This window comes from Gallus gallus, chromosome 2 (assembly GCF_016699485.2).
Source record: "Gallus gallus isolate bGalGal1 chromosome 2, bGalGal1.mat.broiler.GRCg7b, whole genome shotgun sequence".
Taxonomy (NCBI): Eukaryota; Metazoa; Chordata; class Aves; order Galliformes; family Phasianidae; genus Gallus; species Gallus gallus.
The window spans coordinates 111,950,799-111,974,393 of NC_052533.1; the positions used below are offsets into that span (position 1 = coordinate 111,950,799).

At 38.3% G+C, this 23,595-nt stretch overlaps 1 protein-coding gene across 7 annotated transcripts in view; it reads right to left on the bottom strand.

Moving 5' to 3' along the window:
- The window catches only part of TOX (thymocyte selection associated high mobility group box), a 220,222-nt gene that overhangs the window by 96,146 nt on the left and 100,481 nt on the right, over window positions 1-23,595 (bottom strand). For all 7 annotated transcript variants that reach the window (XM_015282676.4, NM_001389398.2, XM_015282675.4 and 4 more), the window contains one exon: window positions 11,457-11,522. In XM_015282676.4, the coding sequence (XP_015138162.2) occupies window positions 11,457-11,522 (66 nt within the window). The remainder of the gene's footprint in view (window positions 1-11,456; window positions 11,523-23,595) is intronic.

The window sequence follows — 23,595 nt, forward strand, 5'->3', positions numbered from 1 at the left end:
GCAGATTTCAGTGTATTTCAGATGGGAGCTACACAGTGGATGCTTCAGAATTAAACATCCTTTAATTTGGGCTATTTACAGAACTGAAAAAATCAGCAAATCGTCTGAATCAGTGATGTCTTCTCAAACCTAAAGGACAATATGCTGTGGTTTTGGTTAAATATCTGTGACATTTCTGCCTCAAATGACAGAAACTTCATAAAACAAGTGATCTTTGAGATAACCATCCTTAGATGAAGACACCTAATTACCTATACCACCTTAGCTTATAATTTTATGAGATAAGCTTGTGATAATAAAATGATAAGAATGCTTAACCTTGAGTCACCATCCTACCAAAGTCCAAGCTTTTGATCCTAAATAATGACCTTCTTGGTCTGCTTCAATTTATCTTTTATGCCACTTAGCCTGGCCAAACCCAGCAACAAGACAGAGAAGAGGATCAAAACTGGGGATGTAGACATATCTCAAGGGCTATGTGTTCTGTAATGCTAATATCACCAACAAAATCTTGCATTTATATTTTTCAGGAAGCCAGATAGTTGTTGTCAGAATAATAAGGAAAATGCTAGTATAATCTGCATAAGAAATGAGAAAATATGGAGAAAAAAGGAAATAAAGACTTTCTCCTTAAATAACCCACATCGATGACTGCATATTTGCCAGAAAAAATGTATGTTTCAAAGAAATTAAAAAAATAATAATTAAAAAGCAATTAGAGAAGGGAAACCAAGGATACCATAAACAGACTGACCACAAGAGGCAGCAAGCATTCAAATATCCAATATAATTCTGTTCAGAAAAAGCAAAATCATTACTATATTACAACACAGCAGAAAACATACATTAGGAAGGTCTAATCTGTGTGCTCAGTGATTGTGTCAGTTACTGAACATGCACTCAACAGATCCTCGTATTAGCAACAGTTCTTCAAAAAACTAAAATCTGCCTATAGATATTTTATTTAAATGAAATAAATGGTACTGCCAACTATGTAGAGCGTGTCTTAATTTTTCATTTGCACCAAGGCTTCTGCATCTGAACTGTGGAGAGATGCCAGTTTTTAAAAGATAGATGCTTCGGGCTGTCTCCTCTTCTATTATTGAACACATTGTTACATAACCGAAATAGTTATGAATCGAGAGTAATGTAAAAACAATGAGCTCATTAGAAGAGGAAAAATTGCAATGTACCTTATGCACATTTGAAAGTTGGGATAATATATTTGAGGGCAGACATTTCTAGAAGTTTTAATAGGATCAACCTTATCTCTAATTCTTAAACGGAAGACCTTCAAAAGCAAGTGTTTTTTCAGCTTCTTTTGTCTCTGCATGAACAAGGCTTGATAGCTTTAGACTACAATGCATTACTGTGGAAACCTTCGGTCTGTTACATAAATCATCTTAACACTCAGCAAGAATTGTCCAACAGTGCCATTGATATGTTCAAGTCAATGATCCAGCAAACAATTTTTTTTGTGCTTCTTCATATGGCAGACAACAGTAATAAATCATATTCATTTTAAAACATACAATATACTAATTCATCAAGCAACACCTATCAAAAGTGTATTACAGAGGAAGGTATAACTTTCTTCTATTGCGTTAATCAATTTCTCTAATTTACATTAGGTAAAGGGCAAAGCCTCAAGCAAAACATTAATTTCCCAGTACCAGATGAATTCTATTTTCAAAGCAGAATGTGCTGACAATGATATTATTGATTTTAAATAATCACAATTTCAAAGTTAACTGAATTATGTAGGCGAGTAGTTCCACTGGAGAATCTTTTCATTAATTTTATTAATTTCATATATATAAACTATAGTAGTTTGCTGCAAAATGCTTTTCAATGAAGATTTTAAATTGAATCACATTTTAAAGATGATAATGAATAGAAACATAAATGTTAAAAGAGATTACAAGATTTGGGCTCGGCAAATATCAATACTGTTATCAAAGCATTTGAGCTTCCCTTCACATAAAGATCTCGCTGTGCAGGTTTCCTATTTAGAAACGCAGAGTAACTTTAAGAGAAAACAACAAATATTTTTTAGAATTACTGAACAGTCACCCCAGAGCAACTCCTTAGGAAAACTTAAGCCTGCTAGGCACACACAGAGCATCCTTACCCCTTCAACCTGGAGCTTTGCCCAGCTCACCTGCACCACACTCTTACCCTCCTTAATGCATCCCAGTGAGGGCCCAGCCAGGGTACTTGTAGCCACCTTTTCACTTTTCTCCAGAAAGGCACTGTGAGGCACTTGGCTCCTCACAGTGTTATAGTCCCTAATAGCACAATCCCCAAAATGTAGCGCTGAGCGTGTTTCACCATGACCCCCAAGTAAACACAGCTCCTGCTTGTCCAGCATTTTGGAGATGATGTAAGGGGAGACTTTCACCTCCATGAGTTTCCAGCACATAACTTCCTAAAGACAAGCAGGATAGTTCCCTCCCCTCACTGCTGCACTTTCAGGTTGTTTACAGACCTGGTAAATGACGCACAGAAGAATATTCACAAGATTTTTTTTTTTCCTAACAGGAGCAATAACCTTATTACTAATTATTTTTATGACACCTGCAATTCTTAATGTAACTTGGGATTCTATACGAGAGCTTTTGGTTTGTACTAGCTGAGGTTAGTATTACCTATATTATAATCTTCAAATAACACTGTGAGATATACTTTTATGAACTAGGTATTATATTTTCAGAATACTCTTCCTCAACTTCAGATAAGAAGTGTATTAAAAACACTTCTACCGATCTTCTCTGCAAAATATACCTAAATTATTCTTACTACAAAGCAGTAGGTAATAAAGCCAGCAATATGCATATTCAATAAGCAGAATTTAGCTAAAAAAAAAAAAAAGTCAAATCGTCACAAATCTTGCTTCTTGAAAATACAGATGATACACCACATTTAACCTGTCAGAAGCCTCATTAGCATCATAGACTCTAAACCAGCAATCAAGACACTGTGCTTTTCATGTGTTTACATTTTTAAATGCTCTTAAAATAGCAATAGTATAGATTTACATTAAGTATTGCTGCTTAAGGGGCAAATATTCTGTCTAAATTTCCTCATCCCTTCTAAGAAAGGCACCTAAAACTGAAATAACGCTTTACTCAGAGCACAATGACAAAAGACAAAGATTCCTTTTCAGTTTTTGGTTTTTTTCTTCTTCTTTTCTTCCCCTCCTCTTTACTTATAACAGTTCAGGAACAATGGATTGCTTTCCATTTTTCAGGACAGTGGGTCCAACCCACGTTATTGTTCCCCTAAACTACTGTTGAAAACAGGCATTTCTCAATGTCTGATTTCATGTAAAAAGTTACCACTCAAGAAAACAAAGATTGAAACAGAGGTATGGTGACTCTTCATAATTCTTCTGATTTCTCTTTTGCTTAGCCCTGTGCCAATCTCAGGAAAACCTGGAAGCTTAGGGATGTGTGAGCTCAGTTTCTACCACTGATGTTAATGCATAGATTGTGGACCTAAGGCTTGACAATAAGGAGGACGCCAAAGTTCAGTACACAAACAGGTAAAGGTTATTCAAGAGAGTAAAACTGGAAGGATCTGGCCCTCTATTAATAAAGTGTCATGTAAGCAGTAAGTCTGCTGAGAACTTAGTAATAAGCTCAATCATACTAATATCGTGCCAACCATCAGTAGTATTAAGACATTTTTATAAACTGCAAGAAATATGCGAGCTATTACAAGATATAATTCTGAAAAACAGACTTCTATGTAAGAAGCCAATTTAAGAGGAAAACAACATAAACAATAGTAACTTGTGTGCTCAAGTGAAGCATCTTTTTAATTTTGAGTAATGAAGATGTCAAGCCAAATGCTAGAGTAGTTTAACTTAATTAGGTGGCCTATTTTTCCAGGCAGCCTTTCATTTCCCATTGAAAACTCAGCTTGTATGCAAGGCAACAAGAGCAATTTCGTCTGTAATGAATACCTCTGGGACTCCGCAGAGTGATCATTTGAATGTTACATTGAAGACTGGTTTGAGTAACTAGTTTGGGCTTGTTGAGCTGCCAGACTTCGTAAAACTAACTAGATTAATCAAAGCCTGACATCTTAGCGGTTTATTCGGTCAGAGGGCAATAGGTCAAGCATACTGTACTGCAGCAGCCTTTGCCAAAAGGGACAGTATAATAGTAATTGGTCTAATTTGTAGTTCAAATTCATGTAATTCTTACAGACGTTTTATGGACCAAAAAAGTTCATTTTATATGAAGCTCAGTTGAAAAATACTGCCTTTAACATTTCCCATGGTTACGTGCCATAATTCACCCACACTGCTGACCTGCAGAGTTTCCTGGAAAGGAAACTACATAACTAAAATATATGATGTCTATAGTCTGTTTTCACATGCTAAAACAGTTGTACACGAAGGAGTGGAGGGAAGCATTTTGAGGGACGTTTTACACTGGTTGCTCATTAAACAGAAAATTCTCTCATGTCATGCACAGCAAAAAGCAGCGCATTTTCTCTTGTGATATGGGAAAAAATACCTCTGGCTTTTGAACACAGAATTCATCATTTGATGATTGATTTTCTGTTTACCTTTTTCACGGTAAAATAATAGCTTTTGTTATTTTTACTGTATTGATTTACAGTGGGCATATCACTGAAGCTGCTATCATCCTGATGCCACAGCTGAGACAAGATGCGCTACCTACATTACTTCCTCCCTTTGGTAACTCTTAAAAAAATACTTTTAATTGATGCACAGGATCACTGTGTATACAACACAGCCAAGTTCACAATTTTAGTTTTACACTATCAGTATCTGACATTTACTTCTAAAGCCCCAAACTACTGCAGCAAGGCAATTACCCTCAAAAACTGCTTTCATTAAAAAGTTTTCAGACTTCATCGTTGTAAAGAAGATATAAGCGCAAGGATTCTACAGCCAGAAGATGAATAAAGGGATGAAAAATATGTTGTAGTTGCCAAGGTTTCTGATGTGATCTCGATTTTGCAGATCCATGCTAATGATTTCTGAAGGCTGGAGAGAGACTCTTGTTTATCCACCTGTAATTACGGGTATGTTTGCCCAGAATCCTTAGGGAAAAGATTTTGCCCTCTTTAGTGTTTTTACAACATGTGCTATAGAATCGGCTTTAACTGAAGGAGGCATTAAGTAAAAACATGGTTTAATTAAGTAATGGATTTTTCAGAGATAAGTAGGGTCATATGCATTTCTTCTTGTGGTTGAAGTACAAGTCCAATACTTACCAAATGACTTGACTAAAATCAATTTTAGTAAAGGAGAGTGAAGCTAAGTTATGTCTTTTTTGTAAACCTTGAAAAAGATTTTAAACACAGATCAACAGGCTATAATTTTGACAATTTTTATAAAATTTGATGCATTTGATCACAAAAAGATATAAAGATAAAACCTTATCTGTGAATACATACACAGTGCATGTGCACACATTTTGTGTTAACACTAATGAGAATCATACATGGTTTTATAATACATATTATATGCATACACACACAGTCTTGTTAAGGCAACTGCTAAGGTACTGTTAGCAGAGACACAATACTTTCCAGACTCTGGACCTGATCTCAAGTGCGTATTAAGAGATCACATTCTACACAAAAGGGAAAGGGTAACATCACTTTCTACCACTCATTCAGAATATGAAAGTGATGCCTGTTTGTTTTCTTCCCCTGAATCAATTTAAGTTTACATCCCGATATTTTGGAAAGTGGCTTCTATAGCCTACTTCAGAGAAATGGAGGAGCAGGAAGTAGACTCCCTTCTGTTGTTACTGTACTTTTTGAAGTACAAGATAGTGGACCAGGAAAAGAGGTGGATATGATCTACAAGAGCACTGAACTGCAGCCAACCAGCAGACTGATCAAGTGGCCTTGCCCTCTCAGTGTGGAGAAGCGTTTCTACTAATGAGAAAAGAAAGCCTTCCCAAATTTTGGGTAGGATTGCCCTGCACTCCAGGGTAGTGTGTACCCATCAGCCTAGAGTGAACTACTCTGACCATGAGAACTGAGCTATATCTTCTTGGGAATGCACACAGACTTTGCACCGGCTTCGCAGTACAAAGTTGACGGCTGCAATGACAGCAACTTAATGGTGAGGAAATATCACTACGGGACAAAGAGACCAAGTACTAGCCTACCTTTTGAAAAGACTGCACTGCAACAAAAGAGGGAGGAGTGGTCAGCAGGGTGAAGGAGATGGTTGTCCTTCCCTGCTCTGTCCTTGTAAGGCCCCATCAGGAGTACTGCATCCAGGTCTGGGGACCTATACCATAGGAAGGATGTGGAGCTGTTGCAGTGGGTCCAGAGCACCTTTCCTATGAAGTCAGGCTGAGGGAGCTGGGCTTGTTCAGCCTGGAAAAGGATCCAGGGAGACCTTGTTGCAGCCTTCCAGTGCTTGAGAGGAGTTTAGGAGCAAGAAGTAGACCAATTTTTTTTTTTTTTTACATGGTTTGATAGTGATAGGACAAAGGGAATAGTTTCAAACTAACATAAGGGACATTTAGGTTAGTTGTTAGGAGGAAATTCTTTACTCAGAAGGCGATGTGGCACTTGCACAGGCTGCCCAGAGAAGCTGTGGGTGCCCCATCCCTGGAGGTGCTCAAGTCAGGTTGGATGCAGCCTTGGACAGCTGAGCTGGTGGGTGGCAGCCATGCCCACACTACGCTAGGGTGTTGGAACTATGTGACCTTTAAGATCCCTTTCAATCCAAGATAATATATGAATCTATGAAAGGAACAACAGAGAACAAGAAAGGACATCTACTATGTAGCATTTATCCATTCCTAACCCAATAAGTAATTAGGGTATAAATATGAAATAGGAAGTTAGGGATAAAATTACAGTTGTGCATATGGCAACAAAAGGCAGAGAAACACTTTCCCAATAACATGAAGGATCTCTCAGATGTCATTCTATCCAATTTTACCCTGGAGCTGTACAGGATGAAACAGTTTTGACATCATTAGTGCCCACTATGCTAAAGGATACGCATATATATCATGCATAGGTCTCTCTGTCATACCTTTGGGAGGGGTAAAAATACCTTCTCTGTGCAAAGAGTATTACACTTCTGCCTCAGGTAGCTCATGTTTTCCCATAAGGACAATTGAGATACTGTTCCATATCACTGGCTCCAGGTTAGTTCCTCTCCCTTCCCTTTGGATCACATCTAAACATTTATCAAACCTATGGAAGCCTTAGAAGAGCACTGAGGCTCTGCACAAGAGTCCTGAATTGCATTATGTATTGTGACCAGGAATAAATGTAAAATAAACAGTATAATTTTATTCTGTAATGTACAAGACACACAAATTACAGGAGGAGAAATTACATGAAGAACAATTCATCTTCAAGATTCCAATTATAGGTGTGAGGAAAAAACAATATATTTGTGAGAATTTGAAATGCAGAGCAGTTGGCATAGGTTTATTTTAAAATGATAAATATTTTCAGATTGAAATGCAATTAGTAGTGAAAATGCCATGTAGTTTTACTATATATGTTTGTTAATATGGTTGGCATAACTCATTTAGGAGATGCCTGCAGTGCAGAGTCCTGTGCTACATATATCATAACAAAAATACAGTACTTACACGTATATATAAAATGTACACAGAGACAACATTGCCAAACAGCCTTTTGGGACAGTCTAAAAGAATATCATTAATTTTTACAGTATACTTACACTTCTGGCTCAGCTCCAGCACTGCCTTTCTGTAAAAATCATTTCAAGTATAGAATTATGCTATTTGCTTGCAGCAACATCACAGGAACAGTAGTGAGCCATATGTTGCTACTTAGCAACTTAGTCTATAAGTCCCAAAGCATGTACTGATTTGAAAATTGAACAGAAATGATAATTGTTGAGGGATGCTGTGAGGCAACTTGTCTTGGATTACCACGCTATGCAGATGTTTGATGCTACATAGCAAAAGGAGCAAAACTCTCTTTTTCCTGTCCAATGGCTGAGCTTTTATTTATGTTAGCCTAAAGGCGATACATTGATTAAAACACTTAAAATAATAGAAGGTGATGCTTTTCTGGATATAAATAATTTGCAGTAAACAAAAAGAACTGGAGTGCAAAGTTAGCTTTTTTGGAGCAATTGCAACATTCCTGATGTCTAAATTTTATTTCATTTTGCAACACACTTCATCTTATAGCCTCCAGATCTCTTGAAATGCTAGATTCTAGGAGAAGTGATAAGGCTTAGAAAGGCAAAACAGGCAAAGCTCACTTCTCAGGGTTAGATCCAAAGAAAGGAGGTGAGTATGTCAGCATGTACCAAGACCCAAAAAATCCTGCCTCTATAGTCACGTAATCCAGAAGAGAGCTTAAAGGAAATTCCTTGGTCTCTGATGCTCTATATCATGACCCAGTCGGCCAACATACCTTCCAAATAAGTCGGGTCACACTCTGAAATCAGAAAACGATGCTCATGCCTGACCCAGTCATCATGATCAGAGCTTAAATAAAAGTTTCTTATACAGCAATTCCTCTCCTAACACGGGATTCATATTTTTGTTAACAGATGTGCATCCATTGAGAGAAGTAGAGAACTGAATTCACTTATTCTGACTGGTTTCTAATCCTCACCTCTGACCTCTCAGGGGAACATCTGTATTATTGGGTATGGGAGGAAGCCTGCACTCCTCTCCCTGAAGTCATGCAACTTCAAAGCTCGTGAGCACAGCTGAAAAATGGGAACAGAAAACTCTATGGATTAAGTGACTAGAGTTTTATCTGGGAGAGAAAATTTTCTCATCTCTTCTTACAAGACTAGAGTTTTTCTACATCCAGTAACAATGAGAGGAAAATGAGCAAATAGATCTGAAAACAGAAGAGATCAGGATATATAGTCATACTCCTTCCTCACCCTACCCTGTAACACACTCAAGTCTTGCATGTTTTATTTTCACAGCAGTAAATATCTTACTTTTCCTGTAAAATAACCCATCTTTAACAGCACATTGGCTACTGAAATGGTGGCCTGTTCACCGATTTTGGGTGACCACTAAATGTTTACACCTGAGATAGGAACTGCACCACATTACAGTGGTCAGTGAAGACCTATTCAATAATGTCAACAAAGAATTGCTCAGTTCCTTAAAGGAATTACCAGCAGTTATCTACATCAGGAACAGGTTTGGGAAGGTTTCTTATGCAGTTTGTTACCTAAACAAGAGAGAGGCAGGATTTCCAACATCCACCCTTTTTCCTGCTCCTCGTATGAGGGGTTTCTAATATTAAGTTGTTATTACAGGCTTTCACATATATTCCCTTAAAAAATCCACAGCAATGGAGTAAGATCTCTGCAGCATTAGGAGAGAACCAGTATAAGAGAAAAGACGGTGCAACAGCCAAAGGCTGATAACTTCTCTCAAATGGGCACTGTGTGTGCCTGGCTGTTGTAGCAGCTCTTTGCCATATGGATTGCTCAGCAAAGGACAGAGAGTTTAGACAAGTAATCTGGGGTTTAAATTCCACCTGGGAGCTGGACACCGAAAAGCTAGGCTTTGCCACAGTGAGTTTCTAAGTATATAAGCCCTTTATTGGTTCCAGCGCTTAGTAAGTAAACAGTTTTTTAACACCTTTGAATTTGGAAATGTCAGAACTGATAGACCATTTTCCTTGAAGACAAAATCATTTGCACTTAAAATATCTAGCCCTGGACGTTTAAAGGTACCTTAAGAACCCATTGAAATCAGCAAGTGTTAGACACATAAATATCTCTATGGATCTGGGCCTTGTTAGCACATGCAGAAACTACATAAAAGATTAAAACTTATGCTCTTAATTTTTCAATATGCCATTTAAATTATTTAAACTACATGCATACACACAGTACAAAAATATCAACTGAAGAAAAATAATTCTGATGTATAATGTGGATTTGCAATTCTTTGTTCAAAACTATTTAAGATAGATGTAATGATTCTCTGTGAGGTAGCAGCTGCCTTATAACAGCAATCATTCACAGAGTTTGTATTTCTACTGTTTCAAACAAATTCAATTAGCCCTTGCACTTCAAAACCCTTAAGGCATAAATGAGATGATACTATGCTTCTTTAATCTAATAGTAATACTAAAACTTGTCAGTACAGTCCTTGGATTAATGGTAGGAGAAAAATTAATAATATAATTTTTCATTTTTTAATCAAACAATTCTGTTCTAAACTACCTCTGGATCTTGGAGTGTTCTTAGCCGAATAAGTTGAATCATGCACAAATCCTAAATGCAAAGTACAGTTGGTCTCCAAAGGTATTTTGACAGTAACTTCAATGGAAGACTAGGAAGCAACATGGTGGAACATTCTGAAGATGGTCTTCCTCACTGAACAGTGCAATTCATCTCATACATCCTCCTGCTTCCTGAGCCACAAATGCACTTGCATAACATGTGCTATGATTAAGTAGCCTGTCTTGACTATTCAAAGAACTCCACTTCCTGAGGATATTTCATCTGAGTGTATTGTCACCTTCCAGAGCTGCTGATTTCTAAATTATACCCAGCTCATCTACGCATATCGACTTTGCAACCAAACATATTTCCCACCTAATAAGAGAGCTTCACGTTATCCCTTGGTTCTGTTGGAAAGAAGTATATCACGCTAGCCACTGCTGGGCCTGAGACATTGCACGACCTAGACCACAAGTTCAATTATTCAGGGTGTATGACAGAGTGTAACTATGACACAGTGTAACTGACCTGCACCACTATCACTATCATGTACGAACATAGAATTAACTCTGCACTTTAAGAAATAATTAAAGTCTTTAGATTTATAGAAAATTACAGCAGTTAACGGCTCAAGTGGAGGTGTTTTTGAAAGAATTTTAAAACATACATCCAATACTAGAATTTAGTGTATGGTTCCCCAGAAAGGGGACTAAAAAAATATCCATAAATATCTGCATCACACTAAATCTTTTGGGCTGAAAGCTAAAGGAGACTGAGTCATTTCCCTAGCCCCACTGCTAATGGTGTAACATTGGCAACGTTCCTTAGCCATACCATTAGTGTTAAAAATGCAATTCTTCAACTACAACTGGCCTAGGAGTGGTAATTAAAGCTATTTGTGACAGGCGTAGCTTATAATGATTAACTTGTCTGCAGTCAGATAAACAAATAACATGCACCTGTAAAGACTTTATTTCCTGAAGGTAAAACAACTGTTTAGGAAAGATCATGCTGGCAAAACAGCTGCTTGCATTCTGGAGAGGAAACAAGGTAGTATCTTTCAACAAACGCCAACTCTGCTGTTTTATCAACTCTATCTCATTAACTGGAAACAAGGCTTAAATGCTTTGTTTATAAATTATGATTATTCCTGATTGCAGCAGTTACTGATAGTGCCACTCATTTGCAATGCAATTCTTTGAATTTGTTTAATTACAATTTGAAACAAGGCAGAGAAGATTAATTAACCCACCTGGCTGGCTGGCACATAGTCCTGGCTCGGCTCTGTCATACTCATGTACATGTTCTCACCGTCAAACTGGAAAGGAAATAATAGTAAACAATTAGAAAACTTGAATATTTTTCATCATTGAGTAAAAAAAAACCAAAAACAGTAGCCATAAACCAATATTATAGCCTGGTTTTAGAGACTTCTAATTGCGTGTGTGCATCTTGTCTTTGATGTTCCTCTTGTCATCCTTATTGACCCTGGATGTCAGTGATTTGGAGTAATTAGCGCTCTAGTAATTACAGCTAGCAAGCAAGAAATGAATGGTTCCCTTTCATCTGCAATCTGTTTTAAAACAAAATGGCTCATTTTGTGCACCATGTATACATATTGCTGTTGGTTGTAATGAAGTGCTAAATGAATTGCACAGTTACTGAGAAAAGGAAGATGAGAATAGAAACCACACTAAAATGTAACTTAATGGATTCCAACTTTAGCTTTTGAACAGAACAAGAGTTGAAATTTCAAAACAAATTAAGCCCCATCATACTGAAATGTTCCTATACCAGAAAGTAGGAAATACATTTCCAGATAGCTTTCAGACATCTGAATGTATGAAACAGTACATCCAGAATGTATAGCTTAAAAGGATAGCTTGTTCGACGTGTGAATAAAATAAACTTTCATAATTAGAACTGTAAAAATATCCTTCAATAAATGTTAAATACCATTCATGGAAACATATACAAAGCAATTGCTTTTTCTTTTTCTCCCCTCAACCGCAATTAAGAAGTAACAGAAATGTGACAGAAAGGAAATGATTAAAAACTGAGGGTCTAGGTGGAGAAAAACTGTCAGACTGAAGCCTCATCCTATACCAACACAAAGAAGTATAAAACTAGTGATTTCTTATGTAATCATTGAATCATTAAGGTTGGATTCTCATCTGGAAAATGTCCCCGCAGAACTTCCGCCATGCTCACTCAAGTGGCAGCGCCAAGAGGGTAACTACAGAGCCAGTGTCCATTCAGAAGGCAGGGAAAATCTTTTTAAACCTTTCAAGTAGAAATGCACAACAGCAGGAATCCCCATCACCAGCCATCAACCGCAGATTTCCAGCTGTTATGAGGTCTGTTTGAAATAACTTACACCTGACCCCTTCTGTGAATGTTTAGAGTGACATATTTTGGAAATGTGCCACTATTTTCGATGATGCAGCAGCATTTTCAAAAAATCACCAACACTGACTGAGCTTCCTTTACTCCTACAGAAAGTGGTAGTGAATTTCCTATGGACATTGCTCATTCCATCCTGAGCTTTACAGGATATTCTACCTGAAAGACGATGAAGTCAAACTGGGGCTTTGGCAGATAGTTCCACAAGTTTTGCTGAAGCAGCTGTAAAGGTTTCAGCTGCCAGATGTTCATCCCCTTCTGCCAGAGGCTACAAGCCTTGTAACAGCAACAGTCTAAGAATGAATTTGTCCCAGCTGTTGGCACAGCAGACAATGGTCTGCCCTTCCTGGACAGCAACTTAATAGGTAGTCACAGCTTATTTGTCAGAAAACCTTTTTTCATGGAGGGAAAGGATGATTCTCTTTGGAGAAAAGAAGGCTCTGGGGAGATCTCATTGTGGCCTTCCAGTACTTGAAGGGAGCATATAAGCAGGAGAGGGAATGGCTGTTTACGAGGGTGGATAGTGACAGGACAAGGGGGAATGGTTTGAAACTGAGACAAGGGAAGGTTTAGGTTGGAAATTAGGAAGAAGTTTTTCACACAGAGGGTGGTGACACACTGGAACAGGTTGCCCAGGGAGGTTGTGGATGCCGCATTCCTGGAGGCATTCAAGGCCAGGCTGGATGTGGCTCTGGGCAGCCTGGTCTGGTGGTTGGTGACCCTGCACATAGCAGGGGGCTTGAAACTCTATGATCATTGTGGTCCTTTTCAACTCAGGTCATTCTATGATTCTATGATGTTATAGACACAGATCTGCCGTAGGAAGTTCAGCATTTCCAAAGTCTGAACAGAGGTAGTTAGATAAAACCTTAAAAACAGGGATTGATGATCTTTTTGTTTGTTCATTGTTTTGGGGGGCTTTTTTTTTTTTTTTTTCCTCACCTACTATTTCTTTCAGCTTCCTCATTCAAGAACGCTCCCATTTATTTCCATTCAAAGCAGAATCTTTGAGAACATTTTCAGCATCTAGATTGGTTGAACAATGGAATAAAAGGTTGTTTCTTTAGGTCTTTTTTTTCTGTGAAAATAAATGGAAAGATGAAATTCTGAGGGGGTATTTCACAGCCTGCTATCAGAAACCAAGCACACCAGTATAAGGGCCATCAGGGGCTCAACTCATTCACCTCGTCAGGCGAAAGACTGAAAAGTGCCCTGATCACTGTGATTGGTACTTGGACTCCAGAAAGATGTCTGATAGCAAAATGTCAGTCTTTCTGACAGCGACATAATGAGATTTAGCATTGAGAGATGGAAGTTAAAGAAATTTGGTTCTGAAATAAGGTACAAGATCCTATTTTAGATAGTAATTAGGCATTTTATCAACAACCAAGTCATAGTTTCTTGGAGATTTTAAAATTAACTTCAATTTTTTTTTTATTTTTTAGGAAAAAATGCATTCCATGTCACGTTTATGAGAAGTACTATGGCCAGACCAGTTAAACTAGGTAGTTGTGGTGGTCAGATCTGCCTTGGAAACCACGATTCCTGAAGTTTCCCATTTTTAATTTCCCTTATAAAAATCATATACTTGTTACTCCGCATTTCAAACATTGCCATAATTCATATACAATATAGTCAGTTGCAGTAATCCTGAAGAAAATTCTTTCTTCAGCTGTTTATTACCTAATTTCTTCAATATTTGAACATAGAATTTAGTCACTGTACTATTTAAACTTTGTTAAACATTAGCAATAAAATACTGTATATCAGGTTGTATAGTTTAATAAGATTTGATGGAACGCGATTTTTTTGTAGTGTTTTGCAGGATGCAAGCTGTATTAGCTGGTACTAACACTGTCCTCCATGTTAGTACTTGTATAACATTTACAGCTATAGTAAACACTGTAAATGTAAAAACATTTACAGCACTAGTGCAGTGTGGTGCATGACTCCTTGGTGGTCCTGAAGACATTAGACACAAGCCTGCAAACCAACTGTAAACTTGAAGGACAAAGCATATACACATACATTTTCTACAGCAGGTGTTTAGGAATAAGTTCTTAGTGTTTACTAAAATGTTTCTAAAATAAAGAAATTATGATTTATGTAAAACAAAGTTGTTGAAAAAAAAAAGGTTTACTTCAGTATTGAGTTTATTCATCATCTCTATCAAAGAAGTGTGGAATACAGACAACCTATACAATCCCCCCCCAATTTGACTTGAAGCCGGCCAGTACTATGGGGGACAATATAAAAGGCTTTTCAAAAAATACGTTAATAGCAAAAGGAGGTCAAGAAATAACCTTGGTCCGTTACTTGATCAGGATGGTCATCTCACAAATATGGATCAGAGAAAGCATAGACTTTCAATGCCTTCTTTGCCTCTGTCTTCAACATGATGATGGGTTCTGGGCACCACGGAGCCCTAAGTTGGAGGACTGTGACTGCAGTAATGAAGAACTCCCAGCCATCCCCAGATATGTTTGGGATTTGCTGCTTCAGTTGGTTGCATATAAGTTTATGGGGCCCAATGGGATTCATCCCAGGGTATTCAAAGAGCTGGCTGATATCATTGAGAGACCGCTCTCAATTATTTTTCAGCAGTCTCGGGAATCTGTAGAGGTCCCAGTTGACTGGAAGCTGGCAGATGTCCCAGTTTTCAAGGAAAGAAAGAAAGAAAGAAGATCCTGGTAATTACAGGCCTCACTTTGGTGCCTAGCAAAATTATGGAGAAGATTGTTCTGGGAGTTGTTGCAAAATATCTGAAAGACAATGTAGTCATTGGTAACAGCTAATATGAGTTCATAACAGGAAAGTCCTGTTTAAAAAAAATTTAACATTGTTTTGTGACAAGATTGCCCACCTAATCGACCAAGAGAAGCCAGCTGGCGTAATGTTTTTTGATATTAGCTGAGCTTTCAATACCATTACTCACAGTATCCTTTTAGACAAAATGTTCAGCATATAGCTAGACAAAAAAAATAATGTGATGGGTGAACATTTGTCAGATGGATCAGGCTCCAAGAGTCATAGAACACCAGACTGGCAACCAGTCATAAGTGGAATTCCAAGTAAGTCTTACATTCCAAGTAAGTCTGGGGATGACACTAAACTGGGAGAAGCTGTTGATTCTGTCAAGGGTAGAGGGGCCTTGCAGAGAGATTTTGACAAACTTGGGGACCGGGCAATCACCAAGTACATGAAGTTTCATGAGGACAAGTGCTAGATTCTGTGCCTGGGTTGGGACGGCCCTGGATATGCGTACAGGGTGGTGGATGAGAGTTTTGAGAACAGCCCTGTGAAAACAGATCTGGGGGTTCGGGTTGACAGCAAGTTCAATCTGAGTCAGCAGTGTGCTCCACCAGCCAAAAGGGCCAACTGTACCCCTGGGGTGCACCAGACACAACACTGTCACCAGGCAAGGGAAGAAATGATCCTGCTCTGGTCTGCGCTCTCACAGGGTGCAGGTTTGGGTGTTACAGTATAAGAAGGACATAATGCTATTAGAGGACATTCAAAGTAGGGCTACAGAAGTGGTGAGGGGTTTGGAGGGCAAGGGGTATGGAGAGTGGCTGAGCTTCCTTGGCTTGTTCAGCCCAGAGCAGAGGAGGCTGAGGGAGGCCTCATGGCAGCCTGAAGCTCCTCACGGGCAGAGGAGGGGCTGCTGAGCTCGCAACAGAAGTATCAAGGAGCTTTATCAGGGGAGAGTTGGGTTGGGGTTTGGAAAAAGTTCTTCAGCAGAGGGTAGTCAGGCATGGAACCTGCTCCCCAAGGCAGTGGTCAAAGCCCCACGCTGCCAGAGTTCAAGACGTCTTTGGACAATGCTCTCAAAACCTCATACAGTTTTTGTTTTAGATGGTCCAGTGTGGAGCCAGAAGTTGGACTCAGTGATCCTTGTGGGTCCCTTCCAACTCTAGATATTTTATGGTTCTACAAATCCATGATAAAAAAAAGTACAAGCCTTCAATAACAAAAAGAAGTTCAAAGACACTGATGTGGTGCACTGTCACCTGCAACGACACGAGACTAGACCACAGTGATACAATAGACCATGAAAAAAATGCTAACAATTTGATCAGCTAGAAGATCCTACAGCTTCTTTATCCCAAGTACATCAAACTTCCAAAACAAGCCCCTTAACTGCAGAAATTAATGCTTCCTCCAATATTAAGTTATTTCACCATTCTATATACTACTTTTTAACTTGCAGGTTCTGCAGCATTGCATCTCTTAATTCTCCTCCAGAACAGCTTAAGTCATAAGATTCCCACCTTGTACCATATTGAAACAGCAGTTCAAGCAGCCTATCCAAGTAGACAGTGAATCAACAAGTCAGCGGATGTGACCCAAAGACACCTCCAATCATGCCTCCAAAATCACCTTATTTTAATCATCATCCCAGGTCTACAAGAACTTTGCACTTCCTAAACTTCCCCACCAGTCACTGTGTTTGATTTCCAGCAAATAAACTGCACAAGCGTCACTTAACCTGTGGATTATTCATCCAAATGAGATGAAATACAAAGAAGGGCAGTAAAATGAACTGTCTTTCGTGAACCTATGTATGATGTATATATATATCATATGACATTTCATCTAACGCTTTCCCAACGTGTCTCCAAGAATGTTCAGTATCATTAAGGGCAGACTGCAAAATCTTTCATTTTAATCTATTAAAAGTGAATGCTAATACAATATTCTGATGTGTGATAATAACTGCTCTTGACAACATTTCTTTTCATATTAAAGTGTAACTGCATGAGAAGTTTGGGTGAGAGTAAACTAAGAATATGACTGCATTTTAATATGAAAAGATATATAACTGGAAGCTGTTTTTAATGTATATTCAGAATTCATCATATTCTTTAAGTAATTATTAGAAATAAAATATATAGGCTATATAATAATAATATATACATGTTATTGCGTTATATATAATATATATAATAATAACACTATCACATGGTCATTAAGAATTCCCCAGAGAATAACCATATTTAAGACAATTTGGCAAGACGTCTGGCAAGCAACATGTACAAAATACCCAAGCACTGCTATAAAATGCAATTTATTCATGTAAGTTAGAAACTTACATAAACACTGCCTGACTTTTACTGATGCAAGAGCTATAATAGTGTTCAGCAAATGTCCAGAAGGAAAAGATTGTTTTATCAGACATGGACTTAGCCAAGGATACAAAGTTGGCTTTGGTCTCCCATGAGCATGTCATAGCATCAGTTACACAATGGCAGGGAACCTGTTTTCACTCCCCCACTTACATCGCAGGCAAATCTGCCAGCATTTATTTATAATGATGATTATGAAGTAACTAGCCTGCAAAGATTGTATTTTTTACTCTTTATATATGACCATGTCACAAAGATATTATAACCAGGCTGCATATAATCAAATAGAGAACAAAACTTAAAGAATATTTATTATTCATTATTCACTTTGTCTTCATTGCAAGGGTTATCCATGCTATCTGGATTAAAGGGAAAATTAATTCCCTCTCCCCTTTTTATCACTACCTCCATGCTACCTCACACTTCTTTGCTGTTGCTGGGGGAAGTGAGGGTTTATTTTGCCTCCTTTTCATCCACACTTCCCATTTTCTGATGGAATTGCCCATTTGCTTTTGCTTTGTACATGTAGCTATCTATATGCACCTTAAGTTCTGCAGGTATACTTACACTACTTAGGGTTTAAAAAAAAAAATCAACTGCATGGTTCTTTGCCTCAATGCTGACCTAAACTTCTCCTAGTTTATACTGGTAAGCAGCACAATGTGATAGCACTACAACTTGTCCAGCTGCAGTGTAGGCATGGAAGCATGATGAACACTAGTTGATATGGCTTTTCAAGCCAAAATAAACTTGTGGATGCGTTGAAGGGAAGCAACGAGGGACAGCATTTCATGCACAGGTTGCATCTCAGCAGAAATACTCTGAAATAAAGGATATAAAGCAAGGAGAAATCATCTGATTGGTGAAGGCTGTTGTATTTAATAAGTCCAGCTGCTGTGTAAAAACACATGGACCAGACATCCTAGTTTCTTCAAAGGAGCTTATTGATCTTCAAATCCCACGCTATTAATTGTAATCTGAATACAAATTTCTACCACCCTAGATTGGAACTGGAAACTAGATTTAATTTTCAACTTCAGCAAAACCCTTAACTATAGCTCACCTTGCTTTAATGGACCTCCAACGCAATTTGTTATTATATTTTAAAAAAAGATCAGAAGAACACTGTAGAAAAAGATTATTCATTTCTAGTGATTTAGTGATTTTAGTGCTTACAGCTTATAGATACCATTTGTAACTAATATTATCTAGAAGCCACTAATCCTGAAAAAGCTTTAAAACTCAGTAATTTTGTACATTTTAAACCAAACAACAAGAGTAGATGTCACAGGTGGCTCAATGACAAACAAAATGATGTTTTATTTTACTTAGAGATACTGAAATGAGACAAAAATAATGATGGGATGCAACATAAATCAACAAATGACTACACTAAAGAAACAGCTGATCTTGTTATAAACTATCAAACATAAAAACAGAGATGGTCCGTAAACAGCGTTGCATGATGGAAAACCTCTTTTTCCACACAGTTTAGGAGAGTGGTATATCTGTATTAAATTTAAACTGTTTTGTCCCCTGAACTCCATTTTGTATTCTGTACTGAACACATGTTTAAATTTGCCCAAGACAGGTTACACTAATGTATTCCAGACAGGCAACCTTTCCAGGAAAGAGGCTTGACACCGTGCTGAAGGAGTATCACAAGAAAACTGTCAAAAAACAATCTAGTACTATTGACTTTGATTGTCCCTGTTCTGCTGTCTTCCCTCCCTCCTTCCAGGAATGTTTTTTGAAAGAGGAGATTATTGGAGGATTGTGAGATCAGGTGAAAACGCCTGAATGCAGCACCATGACAAAGAGAAATTAAACCACTTTGCAGAGCTGGATGTGCCTGTACAGCCCAAGGCAGGTCAATCACTGCAGGCTGGAAGGACATGGAGAAGCCCTGTCCCACCTACAACACTAAGGGCCCTCCAGGTCACAGGAAGTTTGACGTGCAAAGCTGTAGAGAAGAACTGATGTGTCCCAAGACTATTATCTTTATTCATTTTAATTAATTGGCTTTCAAGAGTGAAGTATTAGGAAAATCCTTTATGAATCCTATGTTTCCATTCTCTTATGTATTGTCTAAACTATGAATGCTGGGTAGGATACATTTAACTAATTCAAGTACGTTGACCTGCAGGCTAAGCATATTGTCATCTGCTATTCTTGTGACAGAAGAAACACCCTGCTGCCTTGGACACACCATTTACTTTTTTGCATGGTAAGTGTCATCTTCCAGGGGTATCTGCCCCTCATGAGAGAGTCACGATGTGATTGGAGGCCCTGCTTAGACACAACTGCAGATAGCTATGATGCCAGCAGGTGCTTTCTGCTCCCAGGTGGAGTTGGGAAGGAATCTGCCCCAATCTCCATGGCTCATACCCCAATCTCATGGCATCAGTGAGATGGATGGGCACAGGTAGTGTGCCATGGAGCTGGAAGCAGGGGTGCTGCTTCCTAGATAATTGCTGTCAGACATCTGTACTGAGAAAAAAAACAACAACTGTGACAAAACTCTCCCTGCCCTGAGCACTCAAATGACTTTGATATGTGTAAGCTTCAATGCTTGGATCAAAGCATGATAGCAGGCTAGCAGTGCACTACGCCATTCCCACAGCCTGCCTTTCAAAGTGGAAGTGTTTTGAAAATGCCCTACTTGATCCTCCTAAAATTAGATCATTTTTGTCTTATTTTCCATTTATAAGACATACAGTCTCTTCAAAGAGTATAGGCAGCAGTGTCAAAGTTTTCTTTCAGATTCTTATCTGTGTCATAAATATCTACACTAGACCTTACATCACTGTGCTCCCTAAGCGAGCTATTTATTGTGCTGGTTGTGAGGAAGGGGAAGAACCATAGGGTTTCCTGAGTATGTTCTCAGAGGTGGCAAACTGGCTGAATGTCTAAATACACACTGGTAGTTAAAACCTGAATGATGGCACTACAGCATTTGTGTTTTTCCTGCACTTAATAGAGGTTAATGTGGAACAGGAGAGGAGGTGAAGGGGGGTGTTTAGCTTCCCGCTTGGAGCCTGCATGTGTCAATGCCTGACAGAGCCTTGAAGTTGTTAGCCTTCATGCAGAGAGCTAGCTGAATGAGGTTACAGTGCTGAGCACAGCGGGCTAATAGAAGTAGGATCAGACTGATAGGAGGAGTGGCAGAGCCCGGGCACAGCAGAACATATCAAAGACAGCCCAGGAGAGAGCGGGTACTGTATTAGTCTTTTGTGTACATTTAAATGGAAGACAGTGAACATGCAGAGATGAACTCTGAACTCACTCGGCTGGGCTCCTGCTCCTTTTAACCTTGGGTGTTAAATAAAATTTAAAAAAAAAGCCACAACACACTGTAGTCTGGACTCCCATGCTAAACTATCTCTTGCATATTGAACACACGTTAAATAAACATAGAGATCAAAGTGGCAAATGCTTTTGTTATTGTTTTACTCAATCCACACTAAATTATAGATGTAGCCACCCACTGGGAAGATAGGGTGATAAGGTGGAAAGGTTTGAATAACTAATAAGAGTAGTCCTTTATTTTTCAGACCACAGTTGCTGAGAAAATTTATTTAACCTGGTAGGCTTGCATATTTTTTAATCCCAACACATCTGGCCTGTTTCACAAGGTCTAATCCTGCATCTTGGACAGGGAGGGGAATTTTGCCATTGCCATTCGGATGGGAACGTAATCAGATAGTAAGACAATTGGGCTCTTCTTAATTCTGAGTTTGAGTCATTTTTGTTGACAGTCATCTTGGTCTTGTCATTTCGAATGATAAATCATATAATAAAGTGGAAAAGCTTAATCAGAAGGATCTGCAGAGAACAAACAGATGACAAAAGAAAAAAGCAGGTTTTATATATGCTCATGAAGAGCTCCCTGTTCTTCTTTATGGCAGAAGACTCCACAGATCTTAGCAAATGAATTTTGGACAAATAGGACAAAAACATTCACTTGCATGACTACAGTGGGAGCTGTGCTCAGGGACCAATGGACAGAATTTGACCCACTATGTTATTTATAGAGTGAATGGGGTATATATAGTTCCTGTGGGAAAGTATATCTGCTTCTACACAGAAGAAACTTAGAAATAAAATGGGCTACTACAACAGCAACAGAAAAAGCATAAACAAAACTCCACCATTATTCTGAAAATCCCATGACTTGACACATAAATTAAAGGTAACAACTGTCATCAGATAAGTAGCAAGTCTTGTCCACATACTGCTATGCTTCATGATTAAAACCGTAAGGAAAAGAAAGCCACTATATACTTACATTTATAATCTTAAAAAGTATATGAAGGACTTCATCATTTAAGGACTTGAGCACCCTACACCAATGCAGCAGGTCACTAGAGCATATGCGTTAAAAACATCCTGTTAAAGCAGATGAGACTGTAAGACTATTTAAAACCAAGCACTTATTCAAATTTATGATGCGATAGGACCCAATATCTCAGAAATGTACAGGGATAGCCATAAAATATGGAAGTACTTGCCAAACATGATCAGCTTAAATGCCTGGTAAACCAAAATTATTTAGCAGTCTGGTAAGATCTTATTAGGTACAGCTAATTGAGACCTGGAGAGGATAGTAACAAATGACTAATTGCAAGGTTTTAGCAGAACACAGGCATCTGTTGACAAGGCCTTGTCATGACAACTATAATGTTTTTTAGGGCTGACAAATGATCATAGTTCAGCAAAATAGCTACCACTGTAGCCACGTGGGCAATCCCACTTCTATTCACAGTTACTTTGGTATAACAGGAACTTCATTAATTTGAACAGACTACTTTCATGAAGAATGCTACACATTTAAATTTACATCTGCATCAAGTAAACACCAGGAGCCTCACACACATTCAAAGTGAATTTGAAGCAACATGAGTTTTTTTTTTGTTGTTGTTGTCGTTTATACTTTCAATAAAGATCCAAAAGTTTGACAAAGCTTGGAACACCGATTTATTCTTTTCCTATATAGTCTACAGGCAAAGCTGAGAAATACTAACAGTATAAATTGGTTTGGAGTATTCTGTTTCAAAATAGGTCATTCAAAAGCAGAGATGCTTAGAAATGTTCAAAGTATCACTCAGAAGCAGAACTGGAAGATATGTACATATAGTATACATTCGGTAGATATAACTGATAAGGTAGCAAATGTGTGCAAATAAATTTCAATTTAGTTTTAGTTTAGAAGGTAAGGATTTAAAGTATAGTTACATAGTTGTACTTGCCACCCTGTTACCAAAACTCTTTCAAGAAAATAAATATTTTATCTCCTTCTCTTTCCTACTTGCAGTAACAGCACAAGCCTCTCAGTGCTGGCTACTGTCTTCCCCCAACCAGAACGTTCTGAATCTATTACTGCTGTACATTTCTCACAGCAAATCAGATAGCAAAAGTTACTCAGACCTGGCATTGTTAGAGTCACGCCTATTGCCTTTACAAGAAGCCATGCACATCAGTAAGAGACCATGATACTAGTGCTGGAAGGAAGCTCCTAGGACAGGCAAATCCATCCTCTGAATAACAGAAGAATAGGTTTCACTCAGTGTCCATGAAGGCTTATTGCCAAATGCTGCCTTGGATGCAATTCCAGCAATGGTGTTTCTGTGCATTTCTCCCCATTGGCTCAAACTCTTCAGCACTGTTCCTGTTTTATCTTATGATCTTCCATTCATCCATTCTCCATTCTGGAGAATGACTGCCACTTTTTAATAACAGCTCTGAACACTCTAAGCCTGATACTCTGTACTCTTCTTCAGGCACACTATTTCAAACTCCTTTTACCTTCTGACATTTTTTCCCCTCCCAAACATTTCCCCATTTATAGCCTCTTAGGTGCTT